General features: G+C 36.1%; 2 protein-coding genes across 2 annotated transcripts; one reads left to right on the top strand and one right to left on the bottom strand.

Moving 5' to 3' along the window:
* Positions 1-39: 39 nt before the first annotated feature.
* LOC125217117 (scarecrow-like protein 15) lies at positions 40-1,735 on the bottom strand. Its single transcript, XM_048118944.2, has one exon. The coding sequence runs from the start codon at positions 1,635-1,637 to the stop codon at positions 204-206; it is 1,434 nt and encodes a 477-aa protein (XP_047974901.1). The 5' UTR covers positions 1,638-1,735; the 3' UTR covers positions 40-203.
* An 8,934-nt stretch (positions 1,736-10,669) lies between these two features.
* On the top strand, positions 10,670-13,489 carry LOC125216587 (vicilin-like seed storage protein At4g36700). Its single transcript, XM_048118342.2, has 5 exons — positions 10,670-10,977; positions 11,927-12,087; positions 12,174-12,254; positions 12,322-12,624; positions 12,693-13,489. Exons 1-5 carry the CDS (start codon positions 10,686-10,688, stop codon positions 13,323-13,325), a joined length of 1,470 nt encoding a protein of 489 aa, XP_047974299.1. The 5' UTR covers positions 10,670-10,685; the 3' UTR covers positions 13,326-13,489.
* The last annotated feature ends 1,346 nt before the right edge of the window (positions 13,490-14,835 follow it).

Below are 14,835 nucleotides of genomic sequence, written 5' to 3'. Positions count from 1 at the left end.
GAAGTGTGTATTCAGAAAAGCGCAATCTAGAATGATAAGTGGAAAAGAGCAAATAGTAGTAGTATTGAAGAGAAGAGTGCAATGCAGTGATCCAGCTTAAACAGGAAGTACATGATAAGCAGGATATAATAAGGCAAGTTCCTAATTAAGTTGGGATTAAAGAGAGAGACTCATGTTCATCTCTGAGTTGAATTAATAAAAAGTTAAAACCTCCAAGCTGACGTGGCAACAAGCGGCCTATCATGCCAGCAAAGCAGCATCTCCGCCTGCCTCTTGACCACATGAAACCCTCTGACCTGCACTCTCCTCAGCAAACACTCCGCCTGAAACTCCGCAAACTGACTCAGCCCCACCTGCCTCATCCCCGCCCCCACCATCGCCTCCCTCCACGCCGCCCCCCTCCTCCCCGCCGCCTCCACCCCCTCCACTATCTTCGGATACACCACAAACTCCTCTATCTTCCTCATCCACTCCCCGCCCCCGTTGCTCAAATTCGCCGCCTCCAACGACTCCAGCAGCGTCGAATACACCTCCAGCCCCTCAATCACCGCCTGCCTGTACGACGCCGTCCCGAACCCCATCTGCCCCTCTCCGTCCACCTGCACCACCACCACCTGCGGCGCCACCCGCCGCAGATCGCTCAAAAACCCCGCCCCCACCTGCCGGAATATCGCCGGCGAGAGGACCACCGCCACCTTCTCCCCTTCCAGAAACTTGATCGATTTGAAGGAAAGGTACTCGAACGTCCGAATCGGAACGAAATCGATCTCGAATCCGATGCTCAATTCCCGCGCGAATTGAGTTAGGTTTTCGCTGATGAGCCGCGTCTGGGCCGCGTAGTCCTCGGGGACCAGCGCGGATATCCTCAGCGCCGGCCTGCGCGAGTTCTCCGATTTCTCAGAGAGCTCGCGGAGGAAGGAGGCCCAGTGGCCTCCTAGCCCGATGTCGAAGTCGACGACGTGGACGTGTGCGGACCCGTCCACGGCGTCGAGCACGGCCTGGTTGGCCGTGAAGCTCGAGAACATCGGGATCGGGGATATGCTGGAGAAGGTCTTGTGCGCCTTGATGGTTTGGATGATCTCCGAGTTCTGAGTCGACCCGGTGAGTAGCGATTGGAGGGCTTCCTTGAAGTAGAAAGCGGCTCGCTGTAACGGCTTTCCAGATGGCGATCTGAGCCGTTGATTCAGCCGCGCTAGTATCACTTGCCCGAGTTGGATCGAGTTCGTCTCGAAGCACTCGGCCAGCCGGATCAGCTCGTCCACGTAGTCGAACCCGACTTCCGCCAACGAGTTAGGGTTTTGCGTGTAGGGCTGGATGTCCGGGAGGAGGCCGAAATCGGAGGCGACGAATTGAGCGGACTCGTCGAAGGAATTGGCGGGAGGGAAGTCGGGGAGGGTCGGGTCGGGTTGGGGGAAGGGCTTGGAGACCGGGTTCGGGTCGTCGTGCAATCCCAAGTCTCTCATCAAAGAATCCCAGTCGTCCAATTGTGGGGTGATCAGCACATGATCCTCCAGTATGGAGGCCGGCTTCTGGTCCGCGACCGGGCTAGGGCTGCCTCGGAGATCGAGGACGGACTTGGGCTCGTACGCAGATGCTGGTTTCGGGTTCGGGTTGTTTGCAGGGAAGGGCACTTTCATTTCTTGCAATAACCAAAGGAGGAGGAGAAAGCAAAGGGGGGTTTATCTTTTTTTTTTTTCTTGGAAATGGGAGTTGAGAAATGGAAGAGGGGGGCTTTTTGTGGATGATCATTGTGGCCTTTTTAACTTTGCGTGCATGGGATGGCATGGTGGTGGGATCCGCAGACAATATCATACTAATATGAAAATCAAATTTATTTAATATTAATGAGATCTTAGTGTAGAGTAAATAAGCATGGAGTGGGGTAGGGTTGGAGTGAGGGAGAAGACTAAATTGGAGTGTTGATTGATGTATTTGTGGAAGCTTGTTGATGAAGACTACAATGTGCTGTCCTTACTTTGTTTGATTCTTCACCTTTTGATCCTTCACTAATTATTGTAGCTTTTCTTCCACAGACTTTTCACTTGATTAATTTCACGTTTATGACTCTTGTTTAATTAATTAGCGTCCCTTGATTAATTTTTACGGTTTTCATTTTCTAAGGAAATGTCGGAGAAGATTGTTGTAAGAATCATGGAAAGTTGCTTTCTCATAAGTATCTTTCTCGTGATTAGTATAGAGGTAGGTAGATTAGATGCATTTTAATGAGAATTTTGCATCCTAATTCCCTGTACTAACATTGATTCCATGGAATTGAATTGGTATATAATTAAGGATGTTTAAATTCTTTTTTTTTTCGGATGTGACTATACTTAATCATAAATTTATTTATAATAGATAAAAAAATATAACTAAATAGTACTTATATAATTAATTTATAAATCTATTAGTAGTAATTATACTGAGTGATGAGGACTTAATGGAGCGTCATAAAGGTCCAAAATAATATTTAGATCTATTTAAAACACAACTTAAAAAACTTTCATAGTACAAATTAAGCAAAGGATTATGAAATCACGCCGTCTCATTTTCTTCAAAAATCTTATTCCGATTGATTGTTAATTATAACTCTATTTATTCAATATTATGTTTATGAGTGACCGAACTGTCTTGTTATTGACCCCATATAAAAAGAAGGTAACTATTATGTCAACCTATAGTTCTACTCAAACTTAAATTTGGCTCAAACTAAAAAAACATTCGTTGATTTCTTCACGTCATAGCTATAAGAATATAGAATATGAAGAATAATAGTATGATTTGAAAATCTAATTTCCTAAGGTCAAACACATACTTCTCAACTCGTGCAGAGGAGCATATACCAGTATTTTTTTCGCATTTTGATGCTTAAGGAATTGTTGCCGAAATACATATACTCATAAAAAAAGTTCACTTTTGTACTTGGCTAACTACGAAATGACGTCGAAATCAATTATTACCAATTTTCTGTATGTATCAAACTTCGTAAGATGAAAATATATACGCACTTAGTATACAACTAACTTTATTTCAATTATCAATTTATTACTTCCAAAAATATTTCATTTAGTTTTCTGAAACGATCGGCGAATAAAGGGGAATATATCGAGTACATCTTTTTGCATGTTACATATAACCATTGTCTCTAAAATGTTGATCAAATAGTACTAGAGAAAAGGTAGAATTAAATGCTTCCGATTAGAATCAAAGTATTTAGGACAAGGGGTTGAAGGAGAAGTCTCCATCCAATCCAATGCATCCTATTCATCCTAAACCCTATTCAATCATTAGTAGATCCGAAATCTTATAATTAGATGATTTCCAGCAGTTTATGAAATGATACTGCATAGCAATTTTATATTTGATTGTTTAAGATTAATTTGTCTAGTGATATTCAAGATTGAATTCTCAAGATTAATTTTGTCACTAGTGAAATGCCAGGATTAATCCTAAAAATATCGAGTATTCTCTACTCAACCAAACAACATTCATAACACTCAATCTTGTCTAATTTGTCAAACCGAACACCACCCTCTTTATTGTGAGTCTGTTTGTCCCTTTCCTTTTGTAGTGTAATTTATTAATGCACTAAATAAAAAGTATTGATCTATGTTTGAATATAAGAGGAGGTATTTCTAGTGCAGTTTACATATTGAATTCAGTAAATTTACAAGTATGGTAGGTACTGTAGTAATTTATATAATAAGTTAATAACTGAATTATGTTTTGGATTTAAAGTGATAATTACTCTTAGTCAAAAGTGGCTCAAAATTAGTTAACTCCTGCAATGTTACTTAAGAATTTTAATGAAAATCTCTAGAAGAGACAATAATATGAGTGGAAACAAGTTGAGATTCAAGAAATTGATTGGATGATCAAGATGCATAGACAGCCAGCATCCTAAAAACTGTCATCTTTACTAGATGAGAGAATATATTGTTTGGGATATATAATCACTCATCATTAATATTATTCGAACCTGCCAAGGCCACTACTATCAAATAGTAAAATTTAATGAATTCTTTTGTTCTATATTTGAAAAAAATATTGTTTTCAAAAAATGAATAAACAAACACTACTACTTAATTCATACTATCAAATATAGGAGTATAATTTTACATCACGCATAAAACAAATTTCTAACTATAGCTCAAAATATGTTGTTATTACAAAGTCAATATGTATAATTTCATGTTCGAAGCATTGTTTGTGAATATCCATAAAGCTTGGAACACTTGTTAACATGCATGCATGATGAGGACCACAAATTGATTGAGAAAGGCCTTGTTAATAACATTAAATTTTGTAATTTATTTTACAAAAATGTTTGAAAGTGTGATTTTAGCTAGTCAACTACTCCCTCCGTCCCCCATTAAGAGTCACACTTTTTCATTTCGGTCCGTCCCCAATTAAGAGTCACATTTCATTTTTACCATAAATAGTAAGTAGGTTTCATATTCCACTAACTCAACTCACTCACATTTTATAATAAAATCAATATAAAAAAATGGGCCCCACATTCCATAACTTTTTCAACCAAATTTTCTTTACATTTCTTAAAACCCGTGCCCGGTCAAAGAGTGACTCCTAATAGGAAACGGAGGGAGTATTAAAACAAAATGATAATATTTGAGTGGAAGAGGTGGGTGCAATGCATGGTTTTATCACTATCACTAGGACCACTTTTATGTATGAAATAGTATATCATATAGTACTATCACAATATAGAATGACTTTCATAAATTTTCATGTAAAGATTTATGATCAACTTTATTGGGAAATTTTTTCTGCCACTCAATTATACACCGCCCATAATGGTCCTAAAGTTTCCCCCTAAAGAAGTTACTTTCATTGGTAACTTTTATCATGTTAGAGTGGACTATTTATAAAAATTTCTTTAGAGATTAAAAAGGATAAAGAAAAAAGGATCATACACTCAAGTTTCATATGATTGATTATTTATGTACAAAATATTGTTTTTGATAAATTGAACGAGTTGAAGTTCATCTTAAACAACAATAAGTGAAAGATGTATAATTAAACTTTTACTATAATTTTTAATTCCACCTAAATTCACAAAATAATAAAACTTGTAATTTCAATTATTTATACCATACCATTGTGTGTGTGTGTGTGTGTGTGTGCGTGTGTGTGTGTGTGTAATTGGGTGAGGAAATGTGACAGGCCTGATGAAAGGAACTGAAGTAGAAGAATATATGCTATTGCAATTATAATACCAAAAGGAAATACACTAAGGAAATTGGGTCTTCCTCTCCACCACCCCTACCTTTAATTTGTTTTCCACGTTCAACTTTAGTGGAAAAAGCATTCACCTTTTAAAAGGTGATTTTGGCCACATTTTTTCGTATAAATTATATCACGAAAACAAATATATTTGATTATGTGTTCATACCAAACTCTTAATTATAAACACTCATGTCATAATCATACTTGCACTAATGTCTTAATCAAAATTATCTATCGTGAACGTTTTCCTTTCGCATATATATATGTGGCAATTTTTATTTTATATTTTTTTGTATAAGAGAGCAAAAGATAAGTCTAGAATGTAAGAATTCCGCTAACTTTATTGCACTAATTAAATACAAATTTAACAAGTTGTGAGCTTATTTTTGGTGGACTTACTTTAGTATTCCACATGGGTAACGAGTTTGATATACTATTAAATAAATCTTGTCGAAACGAGTTTATGTTAATTAATTACGTTAATCAAGAAACAAATCGTACATATGTATCATTGATATCAAATCTATGTATATACTAATAAAGTGGAATGTCGTGTAGCGCTCTCTCTCCACCTCTTTCTCTCTATATATTAGTAGTATAGTTTGGAGCCTTTGTTCTAGCGGTAAAGAGTTTAGACATTGCTGACTGAGGTGCCGAGTTCGAGCTTCTCTTATTAACTTAGTGGAGATGTATTTCCTCCAAAAAAATCCTTGGGTTTATGAAGTATGGGACCACATACGGAGGAATCAGTCACTATAAAAAGTTTACCTAACATAGTTTTGTGTGTGTGAGTTGGTCAAACGATAGAGAGGTTAATGTCTAAGGTCAAAGGTTTCAGATTTGAGTACTCATCCGTTACTAGTTAATTATAAGCTTACTTTGTCCTAAGGTTCGAGTCCTCCGTTACTAGTTAATTATAAGCTTATACTAATATAAAAACTAATACTATAATTAATATAATGAATGAATTCGTTGAAAATGATTGATTCATTTAATTGTACTTCGGTGGGGTCGCACCCACAATCACATGGTATTATGGTAATTTATTTTAAATAACATGCAAAAAATCATGGATTCAAGTCATTCAATAGACGTTGGAACCTCGTTCCAATCTATATTGCCACTACATTCATCAATCATTGGAACCTTTGAGGGGTGGGGGAATTCGGAGCACCAAACTCCAATCCACAAAGTAAATCGTCACCACATAAGTCTTGTCTTCGTATTGCCACTACGAAGATGAACGCCTAACTAGGGTATGAAGCATGCCATCGGCTTCTTATGTAAACTAAGATATATGTTCCATCATTTGTGATGCAGTTCCAGCAATAGACGTTGGTGACGCCGAAAACGTGCCAAAAACGCTCCGTGTCATAATGGCTTAAATTCGCATGGTTCTTGCGAATCGGGATTAGAAATCAAAAGCATCACAACATCGTTTAGGGGACGAAAAAGATAATTTACTGTTTTTCGGGATTTATTTTTAATGTCCTAATTTTCGTTTTATTTCCTTTGGGTTTCTAGGGTTTTCCAAATGCTTATAAATAGCGCATGTCATTGTTTTTACTGCTGTTTTTATTTTATGGAGTAATATTAATTTCTTTACAAAGAATTATGGTTTCTTTGAGAACCTCCTAGTTCAAATATTCTCATATGGATTTTTGCATCAATTTGCACCAATAATACCATTATTAGCCACTTGAGATTCTACATGTGAAAATGGTATGCTCCGAGCCTAATGTTTCTAGTTCTTCTTTGCATAACACGCATCGATCATCCTCGATTCCTTTGATGTCACATCTGACCAATTTATCTTAGTGTAAAATTTTTTCTTACAAGATGAACCATATAAGAAGTGTTTCTCATTCTAGGGCGTAGTTTTTCCAAGCATGAACTAATTAATTTGACTCTTCTCTTTTTGTTTATAGGACTTACATAATTTTTCAAGGATAAAATGAAATCTAGAATGTCCATATGCATTCCAAAGTTGCATTTTCAAAGGGAATGTTTCACTATCACAATTATTATAGCCAATCTTGAGTTATTGCAGACAAATTAACTCTGGCCTCTGGGGGATAAACCCTCATTTATTCTTGCATTTGACGTTATTAGTATAAATAGCATTATATTTTCAATCAAGTTATATGAAGGATGTAATGATTTGAATAACTTTATTTAAAGTTTTGGCTGTCTATCTAGTAGTAGTACCTGAGCTAATAAAAGCCCAAGACACCTTTCGAAAATTTCAGTGTCGTTGTAATCTTTTGAGTATTATTTATACCTTTTTTAACATAATTTATGAATCCATAATAATCAACTTCTTTACAATTGTGGAAAAGTTAGAGCTACTGAAGAAAGGTAAAAAAAAAAAATTAAAAATTAAACGAAAAAGTATCATGCAGTTAAAATTAGGGAGACGGCTGATGATTTTGACTCTTGCCAAAGTTGTGATGGCGAAATCAATTTTGCAAAAAGCGACGTTTCAATCAGCCTTATTGCCACTTCGAATATTTCTTTTCGAATATTTTGCAAAAATCAACTCGCTTTTTAATTAACTGACGTAATGCAATTCCACCTCCTAGAAGTTTTAAATCATAAATATTTTCGTGAATAAAATTATTTCGCACATTATTGAATACTACTCCATGTATAATTATTTGTGACATTATTGTTTATAATAATATTAATCGTGATTTGCATGCCCTACTTTGCATCTCTATATTATTGATCCATCCATTCTACGTGTAATAATTTTGGCGCTTACTTAACTCATGAATCAGAAATTAAAGGGTCCTAATCAAATTGATATGACGGCGATTTTATTCACATAATATGATGATGAATTGATGATGGTGATGATGATTAAAATTTATAGGTATGCAATTAACTTTTAATATATGTATATTATAATTATTAAGGAGACAAAAGTAATAATAGTAAAGTGAAGAACTTAGTAGCTAAGTTTCGACAATACACGAAACACACACGGAAAATCAATAAGAAAAAGAAAAGAAAAAAAAGGAAGAATGAAGAAACTTGTAGCATACAAAAGTTAAGGGGTGATTGAGGGTGAGATTCTGACTAATACAATTCGTAAAAAGGATTAGTAGCCAACTCTCAAAAGCAAAGGCAAAATGTAATGTTTAGAACACAAAAGAGTTTGGAAAAACTGTGGAGGTGAATCAACCATATATGACACTAAAAAAGTATACTATGTGGATCCTTAATAACAATGTATATTACTAAATTGAATGTGGACAATTATTTGTACACGTATAAGTATAATTATTTGAAGTTGAGACATCATCCATGCATATCTTACAAAATGGATAATATCCTCTATACTTTGATGATATTTCCACTTCATATTCGCATTGTACTGAATATAAATATTTTGGTGTATGTAACAATATAATGAAGTTGAACTAATTGATTTTAAACCCCGATTAAAATGTTATTATCGTGATTCACGAAGTAATTGTGATATAAATCACCACCAAAGGAAAAATTTAGGTTACATTTTTACTTTTATAAATGAATTTAAATTTAATGAAAGAAAATATTCTAAAATTTTAAAAATCATCGACGAATGAAATGCATGGTGGTCCGGTTATAATTATTACCACATAAAGACTATTATCCTTAAATCTTATGGTATATATAATTCGCTCCCAAATAATACCCTATGATTCAAGGACTTTTTATTTGTGACTTTATATTTGTGACCACTAGATGATATGACGGTTGATTCCTTTATAGTTTTGTACATGTGGGCCCAATTCATATCTACCTAGCTACGCCAAACAAAACATTGTGTCGTTTTATATTAAAAACTTTGGCCAAAACCTTTAGCATTATCATATCGTATTATTGATTCTTGGTATTTCTTACTAATTTAAAAATTAGTCAAAATAATCATGAACTTCATCTTATAACTAATATTTTATGATTTAAAATTTCTACTAAAATAAAATAAATATAGAAAATTAAAATAAATGTGACAAATCAATATATCAAAATGGAGACCATTCGATTCTATTCCCAACTTCATTACTTGCTAACTTTAACCTCAATTTGACACATGTAAACGCTGAGGCGGTGCTATGTGATGGAGTTGGGGGCAATGGCCCTCGTCAATTTTGAATTTGTTTTGAGATATTTTAGTATTATAATTTTTAAGATATTACTGTTATTTAAGATTAATATCAAGAAACTATAATAAAAAATAAATTTTGAAAATTTGTACTACTATTTTATTTTAGCTTCTTGATACGTGTCACCAGAGCTTTGCAATATTTTTTGTTCAAGCTGTAAAATGAATAATAAACTTAAATTCAGGTTAAATTTGTAATTATGATAAGTCTGAGCGAAAAAGACTTACTACATTCGTCCATGAAAAAAATTAGTACTAGTGTTTTCCTATATTGGACCATTCAAAAAAAATTAATATCTAGTATGTTTGTCTTTAATGATATGTTTTCAATATCAAGATTTATATTTTGTGGATGTAGTTATATTCAAACTTTCCGCTATTCGTTGGGCCAGCAAAGCCTATCGGATAATATCTGTAAATGGGCTTACGATTCCGCTATTCCGTTAGGAGTTCTGCAGGCCCAAAAATTATGGCCCATTTAGATTTTTAAAAAAAGAAAGAAATCAATATAGTTTATCAGTGGAGTGCTATTCAATAGTTTTTTTAGAAAAATAAAACTATTAAAGAGTGAAAAAAACTTAACACGCTTGTCTTATAAGATTATGACAAACATTTTGTATGGTAGTAATTGGTAATAATCTCCCCTGAAAACTTGCTACTGATTTATTTAAAAATAAAAACAACTCAATTTTTGTCGATAGATGATAGTTGTAATTAAATGTGGATGAAGCTGATATGAATAACAACAAAAGAAATTTTATAAAACATAATGAAAATTCAGGAAACCATGTCGTGTATATCTTTGTTGATAATCGATAAAATTGCTCTTACAATAGGTCCACAACATGAAATTTCTCAGAAACATCGTCTTATACAGTCCAAGGGCCAGTTTTCGAGATATTGCAGGGAAATAAAACGTTAGTACAAGTAGATTATACTCCCTCTATTCCCAATTTAAAGAGCTATATATTTTAACTTGTTGAAGTAAAATTGCAAAAATTAATGAAGTATCAATCTCATTTATATATATTATTAGTGGAGAGCGTTAGTAATACGGAATGATTAATCAAAATAGATATTTATAAATAAATGTAGCACCGTGTATATTTGTTCATGATATACATATGGTACTAGGAATTTAATTAGCATAATATATGAATATAATGAGAAGAGTATGAGATGGCTTTTCCCAACTCCACGTGTCCATGCAAAAGCCACGTACCCCTCCCTCTCCCTATTTAGTGGCCTTTTCTTTGAAGAGAGAATGTGTGAGATTTTACGCTCGAGTATGTGTAATTCAAAAGGAACAATGTCGATGAGAGTAGTGCAATGTTGTGTAATTTTGTTAGCCTTTTGTGCGAATGTGCATGCAGAAGGTATGCGGGCTTCGGGTTCGGGCCCTGTTGTGAAGAAAGAAGAGAGGTGGCCCGTGGTGTCGAACGAGTACGGGCAGATCTCAGCCGTCCGGATTAGCGACGGCATCAACGGCTCCTATCTACTTCACTTCTTCAGCCTCCAGCCCACCTCTCTCCTGCTCCCTCTCCTTTTGAATGCTCACATGCTCTTCTATGTCCACGCAGGTCATTTTCTATTTATTCTTTCAATTTCCATTCTCTACCATCTAGCTTTCAAATGGGGAAAATCCCAATTTTGAATTTATATTACTCCTATGAAATTGTAGTTCGTTTTATTTTATGGATATGTTATAACAATAGTTAATACTAAGAGATTTTCGGGCCGGATCTAAGAGAGTTTCAAGATAATGATACACTTAGTCACATCGTTTCGAATGTTCACTTGAAAATGTCTCACTATTTTAGATAAGTACTCCCTCCATCCTAAGGAAGATGACCCCTTTATTGGATGGCACGGGATTTTATGCAACTTTATTTTGTGTGTTAAGTGGAGAGAGTAAAGTAAGAGAGAGGGAATAAAGTAGAGATAAAAGGGGTTTCCATTTTAAGCAATGGATAATCTTGATTGGGACAAACCAAAAAGGAAAGTGGGTCATCTTCAATGGGGCGGAGGGAGTAGTACTTAGTACCTTTTGTTACATTTATTGAAATAAAATGTCTTTAAAAAAAATTGGCGCATCGAAATATTGACATGACAGCTGAAATTACACGGATTATGGGTTGATGCCAAAAATTATACATCGATGACTAAATTGACGTGTAATTTCGGTGCTTTATTTGACATGAAAGGACATTATTCCATAAAATGAAATGATAATGGTACTAAAGAGGGAGTAATACCTAAGCAGTATGACATTTTCGGGTAAACACCCCAAACGATGTGTTAAAATCAGCCATTTATGAAAACTGGAGCAGCATCAAATAGAGTATATCACAAAGAGAAAGCTTTTGTCATTTTTAAATCTTAACCCTTACCTAAAAACAAAAAATTTACTTGTATCTCTACTTTTAACAAATGGCTACCAATGCTTCAAGAAAATGGTGATTGAAATTGTAGATGGTGAATTTTGTATAGAAGAGAGTAAGAGAATATAGTTTGATTGTGTGTTGTTAGGGAGTGGGAGGCTGAGGTGGACGGAAGATGACGAACTAAAGGACATGAATATTCAGCGAGGAGATGTACATAGGCTTGTGCAGGGAACTGTGTTTTATCTCCAAAGTGACGAAGGGCTTAAGATCCATGCCATTTTTGCAAATTCAAACGATGACTTGCGTGTACGAGAGCCTCTTATTCATTTACAATTACATACATCAAATCATAATTGGATGTTTGATTGTACCTGGTTATGAATCTGATTTAGGAACCAGCAACAGAACCTTACTCTAGCATTCAAGACATGGTTCTTGGCTTCGACAAGACAATTTTGCAGGCAACTTTCAAGGTAGAACTATCTAGTTATCTTATTTCTCATTTATGGAGATGTATTACATCCCAACATATGATTGCAGGTATCGGAACAAGTGATAGATGAGCTGTTGGACGGGACGAAACCACCGATCATCACACACGTAGATGCCTTCTGTAGAGGTGACTTAAGCTGCGATCTCAACAAGAAAAAGAAGGACAAGAAGGAGAAGGAAGATAAGAAGGACAAGAAGGATAAGGAGAAGAAACACGAGAAACTATTCAATGTTTTTGAAGGGGAGAAGACGTTTGAGAATTGCAACGGATGGAGCACAGTAGTGACGGAGAAGCAGTTGGCAGCATTAGAAGGTTCAAGCATTGGTTTGTTTGTGGTGAAGTTGAAAGCAGTAAGTAGTTGACTACTAAGATTTGTTTTGTTTTCGATGGTAGATCTGTAACGTATATGTTGTGGCAGGGATCGATGATGGAGCCACACTGGAACGCGATGGATACAGAGGTGATGATAGTATTGGAAGGGATGGGGATGGTGAGAGTGTCTAGTCCAAGTGTTACAAAGGGGAGAGTGATGAGGTTGGAGGTGGAACAAGGGGATGTGTTTGTGGTGCCTAGGTTCAACCCGGCAGCTCACATGGCGTTCAACAACGGGAGTTTCGTTTACATGGGGTTCACTAGAATGGCACAAAGGAGTAATGCTCAGTTCCTAGCCGGGAAAACATCGGTGCTCCAGCTCCTTAGCAAAGAGGTGTTGCAACTTTCGTTCAATGTGAAGCCAAGGACGCTGGACGAGCTTCTGGCTAAGCGAAACGACACTATCATCTCCCCCTGCATATCTTGCGCGGAGGAGGAGGTTCAGATTTCGGAGCAAGGAGAACGAGAGGAGGAGGGTGGTAGACGCAGGCACCATGGAGGAGGAAGGAGAGAGGAAGAACGTCGAAGAGAAGAGGAAGAGGCCGAGCGACGACATGGAAGAGAAGAGGAAGGGGCCGAGTGGGGACGCGAAGGAGAAGAGGAAGAATCCGAGGAACAATGGAAGGTGAAGAATCGGCAGTATGTTGATGGAGGTAGAAGAATTCTCAAGAGGAATTGAAGGAGTTTGGTGTGAGATGCATGTTGGCTTTTTTTACCCAAATAAATGGTTTGTACAATTTGTTATTTAAAGCGGAGCACTGAGTGACTCGTACAATTTCATATGTTTCAACTTGCTTATTTAACTTGGTATGAACGACAATAAACACGGAGTTTTTACACTTATATTATGCCCACTTCCATTCATTTTTTAAGTTGAACCTTTAGACATGTACCTTAAGATGCAATTATGAATTATGGTAGGCAGCTGGCCGGCCTCATACTTGGACCATTACTATATTGCTAGGTTTTTTGATTCCCAATTTATGTCATTTTCATGATGTCACAACATTGTAATCTTAGTTTTCCTCTCTATTATTGGCTTATATTTAGTCGATTGCTATAAATCATCTCATTGTACATAGCTTAAAACTTCATAAATTAAATATCCACACTTGTGATTGAGCAAGATATCAATGCTAAACTTCATAGCTACGCCTCTCTCCATTTCCAATTAAAAATGCAATAATTCATCTTTGCTTTTAGATAGGACCTGATTTATTGGCTGACATTCTCTACCTAATTTCAACTTTCCAATTGCTTAATAAGAGTAGGAAGCAAGAGCTTTGTAAGCTAAACAACTTTTGATAAAAGTGAACCCACAAAAGCTTTGTAACATATGTGATGCAGTCTTAGAATATATGATTCAGTCATTCTCCGTGCGTTTTGTGCATCAATATGAGTTTAACACAACAAACATATAAAGTCCTATTTGCATCATATATTGAATCAAACATAACCCTATCACACCCCGGATCTGGTGAAATAGGATGAATTGAGACAGTATTTTGTAAATACGTACGTAATTATCTTGAATATATTAACCACTCATGCTTTAGCAACCAGCGCAACGGCTCCTTGTGCAAATCCACCTAATTCCTTAGGAGGGTGTACAAGCTCGTACCTGAACTTTACGATCACCGTATGGGACGAGGTATGGTGGCTGCCTCCACTACACGGCTGCAGGCAGTAGTAACAGCACTCTCCGTTTCTAGAAAATGATAGTATTTCTTTCATCAAAGCCCTTGTGACCATTAAATGCAAATTTTCCTCTCTCATATAAAATGTAAACTCAAGTATTTGGCACTACATCAACAGCGTTGTCGAGCTTCATCCTATATCTTGGCCACCGAATTCTCTTCCATCAAAGGCCGCCAACGGAGCCACCACTGACGGCCATCCCCAAGCCAAGAAGGTCGAGGGTAGTGCTAAGGGCACATAATTAATGTCTCTTTTTGGATAATGTCTTCCTTACATTGTGAAAAAGCATTTCTTGATTTCTTTTTCTTTATTACGCTTTATTTAAGATGTTGCATCCACTGAATTTCCTTAAAATAAAAACCACGGATTATTATTAGTCTTATTTACGAAAATTAAACCTATCATTGTCACAATTTGCTGGCAGCATGGTTGAGTTTCTCACAAACAAATGAAAAATATTTAAAGTGTGCAATTCCCCACCAATCTATTCT

Source organism: Salvia hispanica, chromosome 3 (genome assembly GCF_029641045.1).
Source record: "Salvia hispanica isolate PSC_SH4W2 chromosome 3, Shi_PSC_v1, whole genome shotgun sequence".
Taxonomy (NCBI): Eukaryota; Viridiplantae; Streptophyta; class Magnoliopsida; order Lamiales; family Lamiaceae; genus Salvia; species Salvia hispanica.
The sequence above is the reverse complement of the archived record's forward strand: the minus strand, read 5'-3'. Positions and strand labels throughout refer to the sequence as shown.

Coding starts and splice junctions, on each gene's coding strand:
- LOC125217117 (XM_048118944.2), bottom strand. CDS start 1,637: ATGAAAGTGCCCTTCCCTGCAAACAACCCGAACCCGAAACCAGCATCT.
- LOC125216587 (XM_048118342.2), top strand. CDS start 10,686: ATGTGTAATTCAAAAGGAACAATGTCGATGAGAGTAGTGCAATGTTGT. Junction 10,978..11,926: donor GCTCTTCTATGTCCACGCAG/GTCATTTTCTAT, acceptor GTGTGTTGTTAG/GGAGTGGGAGGCTGAGGTGG. Junction 12,088..12,173: donor ATTCAAACGATGACTTGCGT/GTACGAGAGCCT, acceptor AATCTGATTTAG/GAACCAGCAACAGAACCTTA.